Source organism: Eptesicus fuscus, chromosome 7 (assembly GCF_027574615.1).
Source record: "Eptesicus fuscus isolate TK198812 chromosome 7, DD_ASM_mEF_20220401, whole genome shotgun sequence".
NCBI classification, from domain to species: domain Eukaryota; kingdom Metazoa; phylum Chordata; class Mammalia; order Chiroptera; family Vespertilionidae; genus Eptesicus; species Eptesicus fuscus.
Window position 1 is genome coordinate 73,845,738 of NC_072479.1, and position 24,456 is coordinate 73,870,193.

Consider the following 24,456-nt stretch of genomic DNA (forward strand, 5'->3'; position numbering starts at 1 on the left):
TTTTACAAAGACAAGCATTTAATTTCTGAAAAAATGCTGTTCAGCTAAAAATTTTTCTTTCCATAACAGATCCAAAATTAATATTACTTTAAAAAAAAAAAAGCATAATTGCTTCAGCCAAACTTAGTGCACTGGTATTAATGGGAAATTCCAAAAGTTATAGCCATGTAAGATTCAAACTCATGAATCTATGGCAGAGTCGACCATCGATCTGAGGGAGCAGACTAACCATCTGTCTCTAAACATTACAGACATTAATGTACAGACATTGGAATCCGTTACTTACCAAAAAAATGTTTATTATTGATTTTTTATTAAACCAAGCTCAAAGTGGTCGCTTATTTTCTACTACAAACAAAACTATAGCTAGCAACTTTTGCTTAGAATTGTTTCACTTGGCCTAACATATATCAGGAAGATATAGAGCTTCACTGTTTTGCTCTTATTTTTCTTTAGAGTGAAAATTGCCTACAGGGAGTTCTAGTGCAGAAATGCTCTCTTCATGCAAGAACGAAGTTCCACCCAGCCCAGGAAGAGGTTGGGTTTAACATACATCCCATCTGTGCATTTCCACATCTTCCTGCGGGGGTTGCATAGACCAATTTGTAATATTTACTTTGCAAAGACACCTCAGAGATTTTTTTTTAAGCTGGTAGAGATCTAGGTGAAAATATGTCAGTAAAAAGGTAATTCTAGAAGACTAATTCTGTCCTAGAAAATTATTTATTTTCAGGGTCTAAAGAGAAAAACACTTGCTCAGCCATATCCATTCAGTCATTTTCCCCTTTTATTATTATAACTAGAGGCCTGATGCACGAAAATTCGTACAAGAGTAGGCCTTCCTTCCCCCAGCTGCCGGCACTGGCTTTCCTCTGGCACCCGGGACCCGGGCTTCCCTCCTCCGGCCGCCGCCAGGCAACTGAGACCCCAGCTTCCCTCCCTCTGGCACCCAGCCGCAGGCACCCAGGACCCCGGGCAGCTTCGCTTGGGCCCCAGCTTTGTCAGGAAGGACGTCTGGAATGACGTCCAGAAGATGTCAGGTCTATGCGGTCTAATTAGCATATTACCCTTTTATTAGTATAGATTATCCTTTTGCCTGAGGAGTACATACCTAAAAGGTTTATGTCTGAATTACTGCAAATGCACAGGACTTTCCACCTGTGAGTACGCAAAGACACTCAAACTGATTCAAAATAAATTATTTATGTGCTATTAATTGAATTGAAAAACAAAAGCAGGTCTACTCTTATTTAGAACGTTGCTAAAGCTAGATCTCTGGAAAATAAATGGTAAACATAAAATTTCTAAGAATTTATGAGGCAATCTTTTTTTTTTTTTTTTTTTTTTAATGAGGCAATTCTTAAGGACATGATTGCTCATGTAATTGCCTGTGATGAGAGTACATTCGCCTGCTCTGTTGTGGTAAAAGCTCTACTTGGTTGGTCAAGAAGTTAAGGAGCACTTACATACGAGGCTGACATCTTTTGTAAGTCACATCCTTTCTAATTCAAAGTGGCGGATTTTATCCTGATTTAAAAATATCCCATAACCAGAAATATACAGATTTCCTCTGTGTCTGTGGAGTACTGGTTCCAAGATCCTCACAGATACCAAAATCTGTAGATGCTCAAGTCCCTTATATAAAATAGCATAGTTTTGTACACAATCTACACACATCCTCCTGTGCACTTTAAATCAAGCATGTCAAACTCAAAGGCTAACACGGGCCAAATAAACAAGGTTTAAGTTTATGTGGGCAGCAAAAAAACAAAAGCTTCAATTTTCATAGAAATGTAGGTTTATTTTGAAAGTATAGTATAAAAACAAAGTGCAAGAGCAATGATAAAATTAATGTTTTTTTCCCTGACACTTGGCATCTCTTCTCTGCAACTATCTTTCCTATTTAGGGGGAAATCTTGTTCGCAGTGATTACTTTCAAAACTGACCCAAGGTGAACGTCAGTAATTCTGGATCTGACGGGAGACTTATTTCCTTTCATAATAGTAAATAACTGCTCACACTGTTATATTGGCTGGGCCACAAAAATATTCATTGTGGGCCACATGCGGCCCACGGGCTACGAGTTTGACATGCTTGCTTTAAATCATCTCTAGATTACTGGCAGTTCCTAAGCCAATGTAAATATCATGTAAATAGTTGCTATACTATATTGTTTAGGGAATAATGACAAGAAAAGGCCAGAACATGTTCAGTACAGAAGCAACCATCGTAGGCCTAATTACATAGAACACGTCAGCAACACTGTAATATTTTTTCAAATATTTTGATATGACATATACATATACAATTTGATGTATATATGCATGTTATATACACTGAGTGGCCAGATTATTATGATCTCTGAACGCATAATAATCTGGCCACTCAGTGTGTGTGTGTGTGTGTGTGTGTGTGTGTATTAGAGGCCCGGTGCATGAATTTGTGCATGGGTGGGGTCCAGCCAGCCTGGCCAGGGGGAGGAGACATGGGCGGTTGGCCGGCTTGCCTGCTGGTTGAACTCCTGGTCGAGGGGACAATTTGCATATTAGCTTTTTATTATATAGGATATACACTGAGTGGCCAGATTATTATGGTCTCTGAACGCATAATAATCTGGCCACTCAGTGTATATTATATATCCTTTTACATATGATATACTAGTATATCTTTGATTTTCTTAACCAGTGTTGCACCGTACTTTGCATTGCTGTGTAGTTTAGCAAGATCTGTTGTACAAGCACAGAAAGACGGGGAAAGAAAGGTAGAAAATGATCCTGATGGAACTGACAAGAAGTTGGAACTTGTGACCAGCAGTCAGATGAAGGGCATGTGAATCCCCCAAATCCTATGGATAGAGTGTGCTTTCCTTGATGTTGCTGCCAAAGTAAAGCTGGAAAGCCAAAGAGATCTGCAAGAGATGGACCAGCGCAAAGTTGCTGCAATTTGTAAATTCCAAACCCTTGCTTGACCATGATTGCAAATAGCTCACCATTTTACGGAGTGTTTCATCAATTCACAGAAAACTCTGACAACTATCCTAGTGCATGACTTATCACGGATGGAAACATTCAAGTGGAATTCCTTTGGTTTGGTCTTATTTGAAGACTAGAACAGACTTGTATATCCATGTTAAGTTTCATATTTTATGAGAACTGCTGGGAATTTCTGCAATTATATCCTCAAAAGACAATGCACACAAACAACAGAATTGGGAAGTAATTAAGTTGGTTTTGGATGAAAACTGAGCTTACTAGTCATAGGACACAAATTGTGCCTTTGACCTAAAATGTCCTTTAATTTCTTCATCCTTCAATTATGTACTCCTCCTTCAACCATTTTGAATCCAGTAATATTCTTTCTTCAAACCCTGCTCAAGGACCTCCTCTGCCCAGAAAGGCTACCTTGTATGCATCACCCACTTTGTATACATCATATCATTTATTCCTTAAAACAATGCAATAAGTAAAAAAAATATTATCCATTCTACAGAAAATAGTGACTCAGAAAGGTTAAGAAACTTGCAAGTTAATTCAAAGATTTTTTAAAGCATCAAGAAATTTTATTTCTGCATAATATTAAGGACTAAATGATGTGACACCCTTCTTCCTATAAAACACTTCTAAATGTTCTGAGCTTCTACAGGTGAAGAGATGGAGCTAAGACCATGGCATAAAAGGTAGGCTACACCCTTACATGACCACAAAATAATTAACCCACTAGCACTGAACAGCATTACAAAAATTGTTTTGTCTCAGCTGATGGTGGGCTGAAGGTTTTGAGCGTTTCCTACTACCTTAATGGCCTGAAACCTCTTCAGGTGAGAAAGTAGAAACTAATTGGACAGAAATTCTGGGAGGGTGGGGGAAAACACAGGCTTTTTTCAACAAGTAAGTTGTAGGGGAGAGAGAGGGAGGGAAGGAAGAGAGAGGAGAGAAAAGAGAGAGGGGGGGGTAAATCTTTGAGTAACAAAAAAAAAAAAAAAGAAATATATGAACCAACTGCAGTTTGTAGATCTTATTGAGACCCTGATTTTGACACACTATGAAGAAGAAATATTCATGAATTAATCATAGATATTTGAACACTGATTTGATCCTTGTTAGGTGTGATTGGTACTTTATTTTTAGTCTTCATCTTTTGACTTACATAGTGAAATATTTATGGGTGAAATGATATAACATTTGGGATTCACTTCAAAATAATCCAGTGTGTAGTATATGGATATGGATGGAGCACATACAAGTGAAGCAAGATTGATTATAAGTTAATAATTATTGAAGCTGGTTGATGAGAACATGAGATTAATTAGATTATTTTACCAAATTTTGTGTATGCTTGAAATTTTCTGTAATAAGTAGGTTAAGGGAAAACAGTGGCTCTTGGCTCATGGGATACCAGTGGGACACCTGACAAGACAAACCGTCTGGAAGGGTTATATTATCCAATAGGCCACACAAAATTATCACATATTAAGCCTTTTGGAAAATGAATTCACAACCCAATTATAGAAGACACATGAAGAAGTAACTCGTTAGTGAAGGCCAGCATATAAGCGTGTGCACATGTCCTCTCTCTCTCTCTCTTTCTCTCTCTCCCTTTCAAAATTAAGTCACCTGAATTTCAAATGATAGAACTAATAAATACAGCCTATAAAACTTGACAAATCTGCATGTAAGTAGGAGGTTGTTTTATTATTCTCTATGTAGGCTACTATAGACTTAGAAATTTTCCTAATTAAAAAATAATCATAGAATTGCTCATATTTAGTCAAAGCCACACAAAAATGAAAACAAAAAGTATAACCAAAAATTTTTAAAAATAGTTACAAATTGGTAGGCCCTTCGGTCTACCTACATTTGTTTTATGGCAAAGCTGGAGCCCCTCCGACAATCTCAGCCTGCCCCCACTTTATCTTTTCTGAACCGCCCAGGTGGGACTAATTACACCCTCCATTGTGCTACTTTCTTCAGGGCACCACTTCAACACTTGGTTTTTCAAACTGCATTGTAGTGAGTTGTAGGAGTGTCTCCTACCAGACACGGAGCCCCTGAGGGCACTGGATTGACATATGGAAAGACAAAGAGACACGGGTTAAGCTGTGAAAAGTTTCTGTCTTACTAGTAAGTACTCTTTCTTTCATAGGGTTCTGTTCTACTTCTTATCAACCACCTAACTCATTCTTGTGATGATTTATTAAAAGCTAACCGTCAATAAGTTTTATAAATATCTACTTTGCAAAATAATCCATTTTCAAAGAATGTAAGCAAAACGAAGATTGTGTTCCAACATTGCTCATGAATCAACAGGAGGGGTATAATTGCTCCATATTTGTGGGGAAAATAAACAACCTATCAGTGTATTTGTTTCACTGTGGGGTTTCTCGAGTCCTCAGAAGGGAAAGGAATCATGTACATGTGGGTTTTGTCTACTCTAGGAGTATAGTTATAGGCTGGGTTTTATTACTCAGGCATAATTAAGTAGTTTCTCAAATTAGGTTCCTCTTTAGAAATGACTGCAGAGATAATTCTACATTAATACCCCTGGTTCATCTATCTGAAATAGTAAAATAAATAAAAACGTAGGAAATAGCACAGTGTACAGCAGTTATACAGTAAATCAATATAAATTCAATTATATAACATTGTAACAGGAGTATGAATGACAAAACCACCCAGTTCAACCTTTAAAAAATATTATCAAGTGGCTTTCTAATTGAGAGCACTTCAAAAGACACGTTATCCTATATAATAAAGAGGTAATATGCAAACAGAAACCAGGATATAACGGAACATGAAGGGATATATAATATTATTTCTCCTTTGAAAAGTGTTTTGTTCTTTTCAACATGAAGAGGTCAGTGTCCCCAAGCAGCCTGCAGCCTCTCCAACATTTCTCCTCTTCCCTTCCATGGCAACATGGGTTAGCGAGACACTGAGCTTTTTGTGAGCTTTTTGTGATGTGTGTGTGAGGAGCGAGGCTTCAGGGAGGTCTCGAGGTGGAAAAATTTGTGACGCACTGGCTTTGGTGACTGAATGAGAATTATTTATCGAGGGTTCTGTAACACAATAGTTACGGTCACCTTATGCTCATTTTAAAAATTATATTTGGTCTCAAAGCTCTTAACTTTGATCGAAGCCCTTGAATAGGCACCCCACACGACTTGTTCATGGAAAGATTATGAGCTGGAGCCAACCAGCGTGCATTGGATCCGTCTGGTTTGGAATCTCACCAGCTGAAAGCACGAGAGAAATACCCTTATTGAACAAGTAACGTGTAAACTAACATGGCCACATTCTGTCTTGAAACTGTGTGCAGTCACGGGGAGATGACCTTTTATTGATTACCAGAGGCCCAGTGCACGAAATTCATGCACTGGGGAGTGGGGGGGGGGGGGCGTGTCCCTCAGCCCAGCCTGCACCCTCTCCAATCTGGAACTCCTTGGGGGATGTCCCTGTGGGATCAGGCCTAAACTGGCAGTCGGACATCCTTCTCATAATCCAGGACTGCTGGCTTCCAACCACTCATCTGCCTGCCTGCCTCATTGCCTCCTAACCACTCCCCTGCTGGCCTGGTCACCCCTAACTGCTCCCCTGCAGGCCTGGTCACCCCTAACTGCCCTCCCCTGCAGGCCTGGTTGCCTCCAACTGCCCTCCCCTGTAGGCCTGGTCATTCCCAACTATCCTCCCCTGCTGGCCTGGTCACCCCCAACTGCCCTCCCCTGCAGGCCTGGTCCCCCCCAACTACCCTCCCCTGCAGGCTTGGTTCTCTCCAACTGCCCTCTCCTGCAGGCCTGGTCACTCCTAACTGCCCTCCCCTGCCGGCCCGGTTGCCCCCAACTGCCCTCCCCTGCCAGCCTGGTCACCCCCAACTGCCCTCCCCTGCTGGCCTTGTCTCCCCTAACTGCCCTCCCCTGCTGACCTGATTGCCCACAACTGCCCTCCCCTGCCGGCCATCTTGTGGTGGCCATCTTGTGACAACATGGGGGTGGCCATCTTGTGACCACATGGGGGTAGCCATCTTGTGTTAGGGTGTGATGGTCAATTTGCATATTACCTCTTTATTATATAGGATAACGTGTTCACCTTATGAGTCCTAGTTTGCCCTCTCCTGACCTTGGCTGCTCCAAGGGAGAATCATCCCGTGTTCTCCCTAATTGCACAGCACCCTCCACCTTCCAACAGAACCGATCAAGACTGGAATGCTTTTCCCTTATCTTGGAACGGGCCGTCTTCATAGCTTTCCTGGCACAGCTAAATGCAAGGTTGAGCTCAGCCCGAGCCTAATAGCCTGATCTGTGTGCCGCACCTGATACTTTAGAAGGAGCTGGAAAGTGTTTCATTTTGTCTCTCCTCCTCCCTCTCCCCCCCCACCAGTAATAAAGCTAAAACTCTCTCCCTAGTCAGGGTCTTGTTAACATATTCACAATTCCCCCTCTTTTCTTGTCACCTGTCACTATCTTCCACCGGAGAAAAGCCTTGATAATACCCTATCTTAAAGTGGGGAGGTTTCATGGCTCATTACAATGAATGCTGAACCCAACACTTTCAAAACAACAGCTGAGGGGGATGCCACTGAAACAGCATCCTCCAGCTTCCCTGCAGCCTCTCCCCGCCCCACGGCACCCCCGGCCAGAGGCGGGGAGCTGCTTGTTTCTGCACCGACAGAAGCAGGCCCCAGATAGCACTTCTCCGGCAGAATCTGAGAAGGCTTATTTATGGACAAACCCTGTGCTTTCTAATGTCCACTCACTTGCCGGCCTTTAGCCAGAGCCCGGGACACAGCACTGAAGTACATTCACGACTGTGCTAGGCAGGGCAGACGGCTCTAGCAACATTAGATCAAGAGGATCAACCTTCAATATGCTCAAAAATCAAACCGGAGATATCACAGGGTGCCTCTGGAACGCCGGCCTGTGCCTTCATTTGCCACTCATTTTGGAACTGGGACTGGACCAGCTGTTGAACGAGGCATATTGGACCGCTCCAATCAGTCTTATCTTGTCTCCCCCTCTGGGATGGCTGGGGTGTGTGTAGCACTTGCCAGAGGAAAGCAAAGCTCAGGGGGGGATTTGTAAGCAGGACAAACAGGGTCCTATCAGCAGCCTTTGAAGGCCTGCCAAAGGGAAGGGCTACCACGGAGAAGCAGGCTCCTTCCTGTAAGAGGATGTTTTATCAAGAGGCCCAAGGTGGGAACACCCCGGGGGGTTATTCTGGCCCTTTCCACAAATCCAAGAGTATGACTCTCATTTTCAGAGTCATCATAAAAAATGAAAGCAGTGGCTGCATATTGTAAAGAAGACCTGAGAGGCTTTCCTTGGGTTCTGAAAACACCGCGCATGAGATCACTGCCCCTCAGAGGACAGAGGGCTCCTCTAACTGCTGAACATCTGCGCATCCTCACAGCACCACTCAGCGGACCACCCGCATTCCCTTGCCCCAGAAGCCAAGGCGTCAGCCAGCTAGAACCTGACAAGCCACTCTCCCAGCACTAAAGGAAGGCAGGGGCTTACCAAGTGGTGGCTCCTACGCCTTAAAGAGCTAATGCAGCAAGGAAATGCCTGTGCTACCCTCAGAACTGTATTCACTAGCTACTGTGTTTTACTTTTACAGAAATTTGACAAAAGACAAAAATCTCTAAACACAGTTAAAACAACCGCCTCCGTATGTTGCATGCGAGCACAGAGCCACACCACCTCGTTGCACCGTCACGTGTCAGGTTACTGGTTCAGAATTCTCATCAGAAACATTCAGACTTCTAGCTGTTCCATGAAAACCACAGAGCCTTTGTGAATAAGCGGACAAATGAGCTTAAGAATGGAATACTACGCCGCTATAAAAAAAGAAGGAACTCTTACCATTTGCAACAGCATGGATGGAACTGGAGAGCATTATGCTAAGCAAAATAAGCCAGTCGGAGAAAGAGAAATATCACATGATCTCACTCATATGTGAGATATAATGATCAACATAATTTGATGAACAAGAATAGATCCAGAGACAAATGGCAGGGGAGGGGGAGTTAGAGAGCAACCAGAGGACTTGTATGCATGCATATTAGCATAACCAATGGACACAGACACTGGGGCGGTGGGGGCTTGCCAGGGGTGGGAATGGCTGGGGGGGGGAGGGGAGTCAAGTGGGGGAAAAAGGAGACATATATAAAACTTTAGACAATAAAAAAAATAAAGTCACACATCATATATATATATATATATATATATATATATATATATATACACATATATATATATATAAAGAATAGCCGAGGTATGAACTTACATCCCTCACTGAAAGTGCTATGGATTGAATTGTGCCCTCCCCCGCCCCTCACCCCACCCAGTTGTATATGTTTAAGCCCTGATGCCCAAAGTGACTGAATTTGAAGATGGGCTTTTAAGAGGAAATTAAGGTTCATATAGAGAGAGCAGGCTGACAGCTCAAGGAGGTGGGGGCTGGGAGGGGGGAGGGGAGGAGAGAGATTCAGCAAAAAAGAATAAAAAAAGAGAAAGAACTCATGGACATGAACAACAGTGTGGTCATTGTGGAGGGGAGGGCGGCAGAGGCGGATATAGAGGGGATAAATGGTGATGGAAAAGTAAAATAAAGGGAAAAATGATGTTCAATATATAACCGTTAAAAAAAGAGGTAATTAAGTTAAATGAGACCATAAGGATTGGATCCAGATCGTACAGGACTGGTGGCCTTATACGAAGAAGTGAGAGAGCGCCCTTTCTCCACGCGCATGCGCCGAGGACAGGCTTGTGAGCGCACAGTGAGGAGGCGGCCCCCTGCGAGCCAGGGAGGGACCCTCGCCGGAACCTGACGCCGTATGTATTCTGCTTGTTGCCACATGTGTAGGCATCCACATATGAATTTTAAAATTAACCAGGGTGATCGAGTGTGCTGCCTCGCTCAGGCATCTGACAGTTACTCCTGCCAAGTTTTATATCCATATACTGAGATCTGAGGCGGCATCCAAACCGGTTAAAAGAGATTCTTCTGAAAACGGCTTATGTATAGTGTATGATTTAAATGCTATTGCCAACATTCTTCTTTTAAAAAAAAAAAAAAATGCTCCTCTTCAGCTTAAGAACTCACTGTAATAAACCTGGACTGGAATATTCACAAGAAGCAAAAACTACCGAGTTAAAATACAACAACATGAGGTCCCATCCAGCTCTAGATTTTGATGGGCTCTTTGGATCAGCATTTCTCTAGTTTGCCAGGATCTGGGCCCTAACAAATGAACTGTATTTTGCAGTGAAATGATATCTGATTAAACTTTAATGAAGAGATTCCATAACTGTCCTACAGCAACATGGAAATATGCAACTGAACGCTTCACATACCCTTGTGCATAACCTTTAATGCTGATGCTAACCCTTCAGTGTACAGCACAGGCAGAGACCCAGTTAAAGAACACCCTTCACAGAGATGTCATAGACAAGGCTAACGGCAAGAAACAGTCCAGAAAACACCCATTTCCTCAGAAGAAATTTAAAGCAGACATTATATTGGCAATCTAAGAAACGGTTAGACCAAATATTGGAAAAACCTATGTCATTGCTTTCTTTGTTGAAGGAAGACACCCAGCATTCAGTTATATCCATCCTAATTTGCTCTAATTTATTCTAATTAGGGGAATGTAAAATAAATCAATCTCTTTTTCCTCTTTTTTTTTTTTAATCCTACAGGGCATTTTATGGCATGAAATAAATGTCTCTACAATACTAATCTAATGTGTTCTGAATATTTCTGGAACCCAGGACCCCAAGAGATTTCTTATTATTACCTCAGAGTTCTTTTAAATGCTATCAATAAGCTTAAATTTCTCTGCAACCATAGTTTTAAAAATGTTTTTCATAAGTTCAAACAGAAACTCTGATCATGCAAGTATAGAATAAATAAATAGAGTCCCATTCTATACTTTTCAGGTACCCATTATGTGTCAGGAGATACATAATATCTCCATGGACATATATTTAAAGAGAATAAATTTCTCTATTTTGATTGGCTTGCCCACAAATTCTATATACTAGTATTTCTATGATAAAAATAAATAAATAAAACCAAATGATGATTGACATCGCCAAAGTACCCAGAGATTGACTTTCTGAGTTGAACGTAGTCACACTACTGGATTGAAAATATCAGGACCTGCCCCTTCTTCTCCTTATCTTAAAATGAGAAAAAAGATTCAGGGATCACTGTCTCCTTGTATAAGCACTCTCCCTCATGGCCTTTGTGTGTCTGGCTTAGTATGAGGCTAGTCGAAAGGGGAAAACACATTTCTCCTAATATTCTGAGTATCAAATGATTTTGTTCAGTCTTCACCTGCCTTATTCTTTATTCTGTATTCCTAAAATTCTTTCAGGCAACGTGTTATTAAATTTATTGATATTCCCTTTTATTTTCATATACATTTTACATTTAATTGTTTGTCCCATTAATTCGATTACATTTTATTTATACTTAGTCGGAGGCCTTCATGTATAAGATAATTTTCCTACCATTATTATAATAAATTGAGTTAGGCCATGTAATTATCACCCTTCAGCTCCCAATAACCCTGTGACAGTTGCTATGATAAAATGATTTCCCAGAGGTATCATATATGCAACATTAGACTTTGGAAGCATGTTAAAGTCCCAATATAAAAAGTAATGCAGCCCAAACCGGTTTGGCTCAGTGGATAGAGCGTCGGCCTGCGGACTGAAGGGTCCCAGGTTCGATTTCGGTCAAGGGCATGTACCTTGGTTGCGGGCACATCCCCGGTAGGGAGTGTGCAGGAGGCAGCTGGTCGATGTTTCTCTCTCATCGATGTTTCTGGCTTTCTATCCCTCTCCCTTCCTCTCTGTAAAAAATCAATAAAATATATTTTTAAAAAAGTAATGCATTATTACACAATGTATTTCTAAAATATAATTCCAGACTAAATTGCTTAAATGTCAATAAACCTATATAGAAAATTGATACCATTTTTAGTTCCTGACTTGCTTTAGGATCTGTCCATAACCCAATGCCAAGCCTTCCTCACTTCCAGTTTCTTTTCATAACCGTGACTAAATCATTTAGCTAAATCATCATGTCTTAGTTTCTCTACTTATAAATTATGGACAATAACAATATCTGTCCCAATTACTTGCTATATATCATATACCTAATTGTGAATTTCAGGGTATAATCTATTTTAAAATAAATAACCACCCAATTTTCCCTTCCATTAAGTCAAATTAAAAATAGATTTTTAAAATTGAATAAATCTGCATTTTGAACTCCTTAGAGTATGTCAGATTCTTGACAGGACTCTTAATCATGACAGATTCATACAGTGAGTTTTATGAATGATATTAAGGAAAGGAAATATTCTTCCCTTCCTTTTAAGCCCTTTCCTTAAACTTTCTGATGTGATCTCTCTCTCTCTCTCTCTCTCTATCTCTCTCTCTCCATATATATATATATATATATATAGAGAGAGAGAGAGAGAGATATGTTTATATATATATATATATATATATATATATATATAGAGAGAGAGAGAGAGAGAGAGAGAGAGAGAGATATCGCAGGATTTTTATTCAAGTTGGGTAGGGTATGGGAGCAATAGAGAGAGAATGAGGAAAGCTAAAAACTACAATAGGGCAAAGAAACCCCCATTTTCCATGAGAATATTACCTCATTGGTAAGGGCCAAGAGACTAACAAATACTAAGCATCCCCATTGGGGATGAGAGACAACAGTCTGCTCTTAAATTGACTTCAGAGTAGAGGTGCCAAAACAAATAAATCACTGTAAGTGAAATGCTTTGAAAGGTAAATGGGCTTTAAAAATGTTTGTGTGGGTTAAGTTTTGTAATCGGAAGTATTCATTACTGCCAGATATGGTAAAGGCACATGTCCATCAGGATCTCTGGAGATCTCCTCCTGGTAGACAATTCATTATGTTTTGACCAATACCTAGCGTAGTGGACACCCCCAACAAATGTTACTGAATGAAGAAAAGTAAGCCAAAGTTCAAACATGTTATGCTTCACCCACTCCAAAACTGTATTCATTTGAGTAAGAAGCAATTAAAGGCCCAAAGTTCTCAGATTCCTTCAATCCATACTCACTTTTCATCAGTAAGAATTCTGGAATGATGAGCAGCCTTACATGCCTATTTGACCCAGCTACTCAAGCACTGATGGAATAAAAAGCAGAGCAAACTTCTACTACTTAGAATGCCCTACCTCTGGCCAAGTGCATCCTCAAAGACCCTGTTTCACTTTGCATTGTCATTGTGGTATGGCTTACAATCCTGAAGCCATTATAGAGAAACTGAGAGAAGAATGGCACTTTGACAAGTTACTTTGGTCTCCATAGTGGCTCCATTCTATTTTTTTCCTTTACAGGAACCTTTTGTAACTGAAGTAAAAATACTTCAGTCATTTCTCTGATATGAGGAAGTCACATTTGTGGATAGGCAAGAAACAGCCTATTTGTCTTCCTAAAGTTTCACTGGACATAACTCTCTGGTCATAGATCACCAAGGGCTTCTCTAATCTATAACCAGAAAGCCCTTGAATATTCATCAAGTCACGTAAACATTGGTCAACAAGAAGTCACCTCAGTGGCTTAGTCCATATACCAAGATTCAATTATGGGAATGGCAATGCCCAAATCCCCAGGTCATTGAAAAAATGAATAAGTAACATGAATTAAGCATGCAAAGCTATTGATGGGGTGAGTGCATCAGTCTGGGGTCCCTGCTTGAATTCAGCCTAAATTCTGAAAGGAGGTTCGACTTTGCCTTAGCCCCAGGAATTGACCTGCCCTGCTTTGGTCTAACAGGTCTCTTAAACAGGGCCAGAAGCACCCCATATTTCTAAGCAAAATGATCTGGGAGTCGGGGGGGGGGGGGGGTCTTTCCTCCAAGTTAATTTTTATAAACCTCCAGAGAGATTCAGAAAGTACTGGGCTAATATAATACCACTGAGATTGCTCATAGTAACTTGATAGAGAACAGAAAAAGTGAGACAGCCAAATTGATATCTCCTTCGGGGTTCAAACTGGTCTGGAAACTGTAGCAAGTCCAAAATGACTGTTCGGCAAGACCAGAGATCGAATGGAGCCACTTCTAATTTGAAGAGTGCCACCACCAATGATGGTTTCGCTCATTGCTAATAAAAAGAGCTGACTCAGTGAATACTCACCATTAGCCAGCACTGTCCTAAGTATTAGAACATGTCTTAATTTATTTAATCCTCAGGACAACCCTGAGAGGTAGGAATTATTATAACCATAGATTTCATCAATGACAAAATGGAAACCTAGAGAGGTTAAATAGCTTGCCCAAGTTACTCAGAGAATAATGGCCGAGGGAGGACTCAACACCAGGTGCGGTGTTTATGCGTCTGCTCGTCCCCATCCTGCCTTTTCCCACCCCTGAAAGCTTGGAAGAATGCCCATGCACAACCACAGACAGTGAGTTGAGGACAACAAGCGCGGTGTCTGTGGGAGGCAGTGTCATGTTGCCTGCAGTGCTGGCCCAGCTGGGATGAGAGTTTGTCCTTGCCTGGCTCCTCTGAGGCACTCCTCATCTGTCTCAGGGCATCTCCATGAACTGCTCAGCTCTACAAACACACTCTACGTTTTCTAAAGAAAGATTAAGGTTATAAAGACCGGGACAGATATCACTACAAAAAAACTTCAAGTCGATCCTACCTTATAAACTAGAGAACTGGAAAGAAGAGAGACCTGGCTATAGATAATACTTTTTGTACCACACCCAAGGCGTATCCATGGGATACTCCTAATAGGAGCTCCTGAAATTTCAGAGTTGCATGATTTGTATGGTCAGGCCTTAAACATCAAGACCAAAATTTTTTTCCCATCTAATTTGCTTTTTTTGGTACTGGGCTTTTCAAAGTTGAAATAAAGAAAAGATAGAAAACACATTCTCAAATGATATACAAAACCATTGATGAAGGAGTTTCATTCCTTTTTTCTTTTAATTTGCCTAGCATTCAAGTCCTCTCGTAACTTGACAGTCATTGGGGTGACTAAAATACCCAGTGTATCTTAGTGAAAAGCTATTTTTAAAATCACTTGATTTAGAAAACTCCAATCATGATAATTTCGTGGGGATTCTTAGTACACAAATTAAAAGTTTCAAATTGCTCGGCAAGAATTTGTGAGTTCAAATAATCTTAATTAGGAAAGCCCTACCTTGATGCATATTTATCAGTTGTTTTTAACATCTGCCCTTGATACAAAATTATTTTGAGGATTGCTCTATGAGTTATAGCTCCTGTGGTCAGTAATAGCAGTAATGATGCAATAGGAGACTAGGAGCCAGAAGGGTGATTCCAGTCTTGTCTGACTCTGCCACTCTTCATCTCTGGATCCTGAGAATGTCCCTTGACTTCTCTCAATCTGTTTCCTCCTGTCCAAAGAGGAAACACAGTTCCCACCTCAAAGTGTTGTTTCATGGATCAATGGGATTTCAGTAAACCACGAGGCACCATCATATAGCATAATATTAAAACTGTGTTCTGTAAAAAAATGCCATATTAATCATTGTAGGACATTTCTCTTAATTCCAGGCTCTTATTCTGCAAGAGGTTTTAAAAAATAAATCAGACTCTACAGATATATATATATATATAGATATATATATATATATATCTGTAGAGTCTGATTTATTTATATATTTATATATATATTATTTTATATAGATATATATATATATTACAAACCAAATGTGGTGGCAGTGTGGCTCAATGAGAAAAGTGCGCATGTAGTCTGGTGCAAAGGGAATCAACTTGGCTGATGTGGCAACTTTGCCAACTCATGACCCTCGGTTCTCTCATTTGAGAAATGAAATAAGAAGTATCCGATTAAGAATGATGTGGGGTTTAGAAAAAAATATCTATGTAAGGCCTCTAGCAGGACAGGCACACAGTAGGTGCTCAATAAATGGCACCCATTTCACATCAAAGAAGCCATTTAATTAAGCCCAGTATGCTGTGCGCCTCCACACTCCCAACAGCTGAGCCGTGTTCTGCTCAGAACAGTACATCCATTAGCAGAGTCCCAAATAAACCTCTGCCAGGGCCAGAGCCCTGGGTTTATCCCACTTGAGACTCCAGCAGATTAAGGTTGTGCTTGCTGTATTCGCGTTTCCTGCTTTAGACCACTATTTTGTAAGATGTACTAATGGAACCTCAAATGTGAAGAATAACATTAATGCGAACCCATAGGGCAACTCCAAGGACAGGATTTTTCCAAACCTACTTTTTTTTAACTAAGACGAACTACTTCGCTGTTCGTTACTTATTTAGGGTTAGGGGTGGGGTCCAGGGACCAGGATAAGGAAAAAGCCAAAGTGAATCTGCTGTTGTTCTGGGGGGGGAGCTGTTCAATTCGATCAAAATAAAACAGCCTTTGACCTCCCCAGGTCCAGAGCGCGTTCAGAGTCAGGCCCGTTGGAGGCGTTCGGAGCAACAAGCAGGAGAGAGAGGGCGCAAGTCCTCGGTCGCCCAGCCTGGGCCCGGGCAAAGCCAGGGTGGCAGGCATCCGTCACCAAGCAGGGGGCGAGTTAGAGGAGTGGAGCTGGGGAGGGGCGCATGCAGCTGGGTTAGTGGTGACTCGATCATGCGGCTTTGCATTCCTGTTCGGCAAACGCGCTTAGGCAAAACAGACTTGATGCTTACAATGATCCCAGCCCAAAATGGAGTGTCTCTGACTAGCAGGGAGGGGCTGATGCTCGCCATGAGGAAGCCCACCACGGTCACGGCGATGCCCAAGGCCAGCTGCAGCAGGGCGAGCAGCAGCGGGAACCGGCAGCCGCAGCACGTCCGGGCCTCCTCCTCCCCGCACTCCTTGGGGGCCCCCTTGCCCTTCTTCGGCCCCATGTCGTCGGGCCCGGTGGCGTTCCCGGCCGGCGGCCCCCCCTGCCTCCGCTGGCCGCGGGGCTGCTTGTCCTTGCCCATGGCGGCTGCGTGGGTGGGTGGGTGCGTGCGTGTGCGGCGCGCACTGGGCCCCGAGCGGCGCTGGGCGGGCTGAGCCTGCCCTGGTATTCGGATTACGGAGGCTGAACAAATATGGAAAACATTTGGAGCCGACTGGCCGAGCCTCCAAAGGCCACAGGGAGCCCGCAGTACAGGGGGGAGTCGAGGGGGGTCGCCAACTGCCAACGCGCCGGGACGCAGCGCCTGCTGGGCCCGCGGGCAGGGTTTGCCCAAAGCCCGTGGGAGCCGGCGCGGGTCCCCTGGCCTCTTCCATCCCGTGCACTTTCAACAGGCCGGCTGCTTGGAGGGGGGAGGTGGGGGGGGGGGTGGCGGGGGAGAATGTCTGTTGTCATCATTCCAAACCCCAAGGTTTTTGTTTTTTTGTTTTCTGAGAGGTGCAATGCAAGGTGATGAATGTTTAAATCATTTCAGTTTAATTAATAGACAATTTAATCTAAAATAGGCATCGCTGAGCTCCAAGCTGTGAAATCGTTTCCAGAAGCTAAATTGTTTCTTTCCCAACAAAGGCATGGGCTCTTTTTCTTTTTTAAATTCTGCAATCCAACTGACAAAGGCGTTTCTCCCATTGAGGTATTTGCTTTTGAAATAACTGTTTATAGAGATGCTGGGCTCATTGTGAACTCTCTCACACGTATTTGTTTTTAAAAGCTCTTTTAACGGTTTATGTGGAGTCCCCAGCCAGTCTTCACTAATTTCCGCAACAGTGCCTAGAGGGGAGTGTGTGTGTGTGGGGGGGGGGGGGGGGGGGTATTATGCACCCAGGACTCCAGCAGTTGTCTCAGTCTACATTTAAGAAATTTTAAAAGCACCTACAGTGTGCAACAATATTAAGGATGTTCAAGACAGAATTTGGACCCTGCCCAAAGTCATAGAACTCATCAATAAAACTGATTCTTCCTATTCCCACATACTTCTCAGTAGCACTTAGAATTTCAGTTGAAACCACTAAGAAATGATCCCTTCAACTTTGGAGTGTTTATATATTACATTGGTATGGTCATGTGAACAATCAGAAAGCTGTATTAAAAAATACATGATGTTGCCAAGATACTAGAATAGATACTCCTAGATTGTTCTATCTCAGCAAATTTAAAGTCTAACTCTCTGCTCCGTTTCCTCAGAATTGTCATCAGCTCTCCTTGTAAACAGCCTAGTCCACACAAAGGTACCTTTGAAGATATAAAACGTATTCTTCCTTAAGTTATGAATGTCGTTGTTTTCCTCCTACCTTGCTTCTGGGTCAGTGAGAAAAAGAAGGTCCTTGGAACGCATGCAGTAGCTTAGGAAGCAGAATCCAAACCACGCGCCCCAGTGCTCCCCCTAGAGCAGCAGAAGCAGCCCCTCAACCTCGGGAGCTGCACTGACATAGGGTCACTGTCAGCTGCTTTGGGGCCATTACACCATTTGGATTTCTAGGGAGAACAGACAAAAGCTGGAGTTACACAAGGTACCCACCTGGTTTGGGCATGACTGAGAACAACACAAATGACGAAACAGAACAATACTTATTTTTCTTCTATGTAAATATACTAAACATTTTCAGGAAGCTAACTGACCACCTGGAGTTATTTGTTAGTATAAATAATATAGCTTCCAAATACTGAGTCTCTATTCTATTCTGTAACAAACACATGCTAGGTGCTTTACATACTTTACTGTTACTCCTTAGAAACACCTTATAATTACAGTTTCCACTTTTAAAGGTGCAAAAATGAATAGCAGAATTATTCAGTAACCAGATTAATAAGCCACACCCCTAGTTGGGGATGGAGGTGAAGGTAACCAAATGTGAACTCTTGTGAATTACCGATAGGCAAACAAATGGGTGTTAGGCTGTTTAAATTGTTTGTGATTTTAAACAATTTAATGATCATGGGTAGTATTTCATCTATCGCAGAATTAGCTATTGGCCTTGTACCTATAGCTACCTGAGAACTGTACAAAAATATCTTGATTCACCACCATAATATACAGGGGTGGGCAACAGTAGGCTTACAGTTGTGAGTATGCAAAAAATAGTTTATTCTTGTATTATTATTTATTGATTATTGTATTATTTATTTATATTACAACTGTAAACCTACTGTTGCCCAACCCTGTATACAATAGTTGATGGAGACCATTATTCCTATTACAAATTTATAACTAGATACAGGCTCTATTGGCTAACCATACTTCTGGGCTGTCATTTAGTTAAGAATAAAATATCCCTATTCCTCAAAACCTTAAATTAAGTATAAATTAGAATAGTTAAAGAGTTGTACATACATTCTTTTCTAAAGGCTTCCTTTTAATTGCCTAGCTGAGACAAGTTACAAATGAAACCAGTAGCAGTGAACAACAGCCCCGATAAATTGTAATCCTCTAGGCTGATTACAACTCCCTACTCCAGTTTTCAGCTTCCAGCGAAGCAGGCAGCGTATAGGGGACCTTCCACCTGCTCAGATTTCTGGCTGCATGCTGGAATCTGGGCCTGAGGGCTTGATCTTTGGCGATACCATGAGATGATATTGATGAGAACAATATTTTCACTTAATTCATACAGGAAAATAGAAACAAAGAACAGGGTGAAGAAAGTTGTCCAAAGGTTATTGATAGAGAGTAATCAGGGCTAAAATGGGATCAAAAGGTCCTTAAGGATACAGTAGGGAGAGCGCTCCCTTTAATATATCTTTTCCATGAGAAAAAATCACCGTTTCCAGCTCTTGACATAGTTTAACAGAAATGAACACGGGTTTTTTTAGTATTCATAAATTATAATGTCTCTCTTTTATGGGGTAAGCAATAACCTCTTCAGATATTTATATTACCGGGAAGAAAGGCAAAGTAGAAACGAAGTGTTTTCAGATAACCTATTGGCTTCTCCTATAACTTAAAAATGACAGAGATTATAAATTAGAAAGTGCAGGAGAGTAGTTAACATATAGGATTTGAGATTATTTTGATCCTCTGGGGAAAATAACAAAATTAAGCTTAGTATCTCTCTTTGCTATATCGCAAATTCAACATTATTTCGAAGTGTTTCTGCTTTAGAAGTTCAGAACTGGGATAATGGTAACTCTATTTAAAACTAGTGTCATTAACAAAATGGCCTTGGGAAATCCACCTGAAAATAATCTCCAAACCAACATATTTCTGAACACATGATCTTTGACTCACCAAGAACAAAAAAGATTTCATGGAAAAGATATTACAGTTCCAAGGTCTATATCAAATCTCTTTATTGTGTAATTAAATATATCAAAAATGCTCAGTCAGATTTGATTTAAAGAAGTATCAGACACTCCACAGAGAACAATTGAAATCACCATGGGCTCATATGTCTCACTGGCCTCCATACATGATTCTAGAAATATTGATGATCTGTGTGTGTGAGTGCAACAAATAAACTCTCTATTCTTTTCCTTTTTTTATTTCTGTGTCATTAATTCTAAATGTGTCTTTTGGCTCAAGTTTCTTCTCAAAATAATTGACCTATTTATGATTTTTTGCATAACAGTTTGTATTTTCAAGTTAAATGTCTTAGGGGCAGTGTACTCACTATGGTCAACAGAGTGCTTATAACTCTCGTTCTATAAAGAGTCTGTAGAGATGGTTACTATCAAGCATTCCCTAATGCATTCTACCTATTTATATGATGTGATTTATAATGATATCAATGTTTTCCGCATAACTTTGTACATGTAGTTTTGTCCATGTAATGTTGACATGTCCACAAAAATGAAGAAGAAATATACTTATTTTACTTAAGAAATAAAGGGAGGCTGTGCCTGGTGGTTCAGTTGGTTGGGCATTGTTCTGTGCACCAAAAGGTTGCTGGTTCAATTCCCTGGTCAGGGCACATGCCCCGGTTGTGGACTCAATCCCCAGTAGGGGAAGTGCAGGAGGCAGCCAATAGATGTTTCTCTCTCTCTCTCTCTCTCTCTCTCTCTCTCTCTCTCTCTCTCCTTTCTTCTCTCTAAAATCAATTTAAAAAGACAAACTTTTTTTTTTAAAGAAATAAGAAGAGAAGAAGGATAAACAAATTGCGGTGTATTCATACAGTGGAATACTACTTGCTAATAAGTAGGAGTGAACTACTGATATACGCAATGACATGAATGAACCTCACCAATAGTTTGCTGAGTGAAAGGAACCAGACACAAAATAACACTGCATAATTCCATTTACCTATACTAATAAAAAGGGTAATATGCTAATTAGACCGGGAGAGGGGACATCTTCCTACTGTCCGGCTTCCTTCCAGACAAAGCCATGGTGGTGGGGGCTGAGGCAGAGGTGGTTAGGGGTGATCAGGCTGACAGGGGAGGGCAGTTGGGGACCATGAGGCTGGCAGGGGAGGACAGTTGGGGGCCATCAGGCCAGCAGGGGAGCAGTTAGGTGGCAATCAAGCCGGTAGGCAGGCAAGCAGTTAGGAGCCAGCGGTCCTGGATTGCGAGAGGGTGCAGGCCAGGCTGAGGGACTGCACCCACCCCCCCAACCCCCCGTGCACAAACTTTGTGTACCGGGCCTTTAGTATAAAAATAAAAATGCAAAACTAACCTATGATCATTGAATTTAAAAAGTGATTTGGACTTGGAATGAGAGAGCTGACTAGAAAGGAGCAGGAGGGGGCTTGCTGGGGTGACAGAAGTCTTTAGTATCTTGCCTTGGGTGGTGGTTACATGGGTATAAACAATTGTGAGAACTCACTGAACAACATTTAAGGTCTGTGCATGTTTATTGTATGTAATGATGTCTCAATTTTTTAAACGTAATAACAAGAGAAATACAAGGAGTCACTGTGTATCCATAACTAATTAACAATAAAAAAAATAAAGTTTGTGTGATTTTTTAAATTTAAATTACCTTACCAAATTCTTTTCTTTCCTGCCTTTCTGGCTCCTTAGAATTAATTATCTATTCCTGTCTAATAAGCCACCCAAAAATAGTAGTTTGGAACAACAATAATTATTTATTCCATGGTTTCTATGAGTCAAATATTCAAACAGGGCAAAGCAAGAATGGTTTATTTCTTCACATTTTCTGGGGTCTCAGCTGAAAGACTCAGAGTCATCTGAAGTTTTGACTGAGGCAGGAAGATCTGCTTTCAAGGAGGCTCACTAATCTAATTGGCAAGTTGGTGCCTTTCCATGTGGCCTCACCCGGCATTGGCCTCCCTACAGGGCTGTTCCGTGTCCTCACAACATGGTATCTGGCTTCAATCAGAATGAGAGATTCAGAGATTGAGAAAACATGGTGAAACTATCCTTTTTATGACACAGCCTCAGAAGTCACTTAGCAACACCTGACCCTCATTCTGTTCTTTCGAAGGGAGTCACTAAATCCAGCCCACATTCAAGAGGAGAAAAATTAAGAAAGAGTATCAAACAATCAAAACCATATTTTAAAACCCCCATACCTCCTCCTCAATATCTTCACGAGCTGTACTTCCTTTGCTGATCTCCTAAATGTTCGTTCCTTTCTTGGTCCTCTTTATTCTAACACGATACACTCCATGGTTTCAATGAAAACTCACAAATCTCTCCAAAGAGCCCAGACTTCTTTCCTGAGCGCTAGATCTGCAAATGTAACTACCTACCCACATTTCCATTTGAATGTCCCAAAGGTACCTCAAATTCACTCTGTCCTTGAACTCCACAGAGAAACCAAATAAGATAAACGTAACGCTGCCACGGACTTTAGTGGCAAGATGGTCATTGGTTGCCTTTGCCAAGAGCAATCCCATATGGCAGATTCAAGATTCCAGTGAGTTTGAGAGGACAGAGGCGGGAAAGAGATGTAAAGAAATCTGTGGAAAATCTTAGCTATGAAGGGAAAGAAAGAGAAGAAGCTATAGCTAGAGGGACAATATCCTTTTTTGCACAATTGATCAGATAAGTTCCTTGAGGTGGGAGAATTAGTCAGAAGGAAAGTCCCCTTGGAGACTGAGAGAGGAGGAAAGAATGAAAGACTAGATAACGTGCAGTTGTGTTTGCAGGAGTGGGAGGAAAGCATTTGAGAGAACTCATATCTTCTAGGCTATGTGTATAATGAATGTAGTGTCAATATTTTTATTCTAAATGAGGCGGATTTTAGATATAGAGCCATTCTAACTCTACATCCTACCCCACAGCACAAGTTATTGCTGTATCTCATAAGTATAGATAAATTTTAAAGAAAATACATCATTTTCTGAAAATTTTCTCTAAAAAAACAAAGACATAATTTTCTGTGAATTACAATAAGAATAATGTCTAGAATATATGTATATATATGTATATACAATATACATATTTATAAGTTACAAAATACTCTTATATATTATATCTTTAAGTCTAACCAAAACCCAATGACGCTGAAATTTGTTCAGAGTAGTTAAGTGACTTGCCCAAGGCTACATTTTTTTCTTCTTGCTCTAAGTCCAGATATTCCTGCCAAGGCCCAGGATAGCAAGAACAGATGCTGACTAGGGTCTAGAGCAGCAATTTTAAACCGGTGTACTGCAAGAATTTTTAAAACATGCAATACCTGACTATTTAGTCAGAAGCACTGACGTCTTTTCCCTTAGACTGTCAAATAAAAAAATGACAACAGTCAACACAATAGCCATCTGGTGTGAATGAATCCTACTTTTTGTCAGATCAGCAAAAAATATATTTTTTGGTGTGCCGCAGAATTTTAGTAGTTTATGCGTGCCATGAGATAAAAAAGCACCATGAGGGCAGACACCAGGCTTTCTTAGTCATGATTGGTCCTACGCACAGTACAAATAACATTGTGTGATGTTAATAAATATTGATAAATCATAAATACAGTTTACATACAAGATTCATGAGGATTCAGATCTTTCTGATATAAATAATATTCCTTTAAAATCCTAGAATCTCATATTTTCTCTGTACATTTAAATTTTTGTTTTAAGAATCATCTTGAGGAACAACATGACAGGGATACTTTAGATACATTATAATCAGGTTTTTTTAATAATAACATTAAAAAACACATCAAAGTTATTTTTCAAATCCTGTGTTGTAAGCAAACTATATGATTTTCACTTTGAATACTAATCTTCCTCCTTAGTTTGAATAACTGAGTCATTGTCTGACTCTAAGCAGATTGATATCTTTTACCATTTTTATAATAATGTAAGTTTCCATAGAATTACAAGCCCCTGAATTTGTTTCCATATACAGTCATTACCACATTAAAAGACATCTTTGACCTTCAGACAAAACCCTGTAGGCCTTCTTCTTTTTGTCCAACCATTCTTCTACGAATTCGCTCTCATTTTCACTCAGCTACAAGTGCAAGTGCTAGACTCAGACTGCCGGACTTCCAACCTCGTCTCTAATTCTTACCAGCTGTGTGATGTGGACAAGTTCCTTCACCTCTCTCAGCCTCAATTTCCTTTCTGTAACATGGAAATATTAGAAGTACTTGCCTCAGAAGGTTGCTATGAAGTAT

General features: G+C 40.9%; 1 protein-coding gene across 1 annotated transcript in view; it reads right to left on the reverse strand.

Annotated features, from left to right (window-relative positions):
- SSPN (sarcospan) overlaps positions 1-16,971 on the reverse strand; it is a 32,998-nt gene extending 16,027 nt beyond the window's left edge. Inside the window, exon 1 of the mRNA XM_008140499.3 lies at positions 16,693-16,971. Within this exon, the coding sequence (XP_008138721.1) occupies positions 16,693-16,971 (279 nt within the window). The remainder of the gene's footprint in view (positions 1-16,692) is intronic.
- Between the last annotated feature and the right edge of the window lie 7,485 nt (positions 16,972-24,456).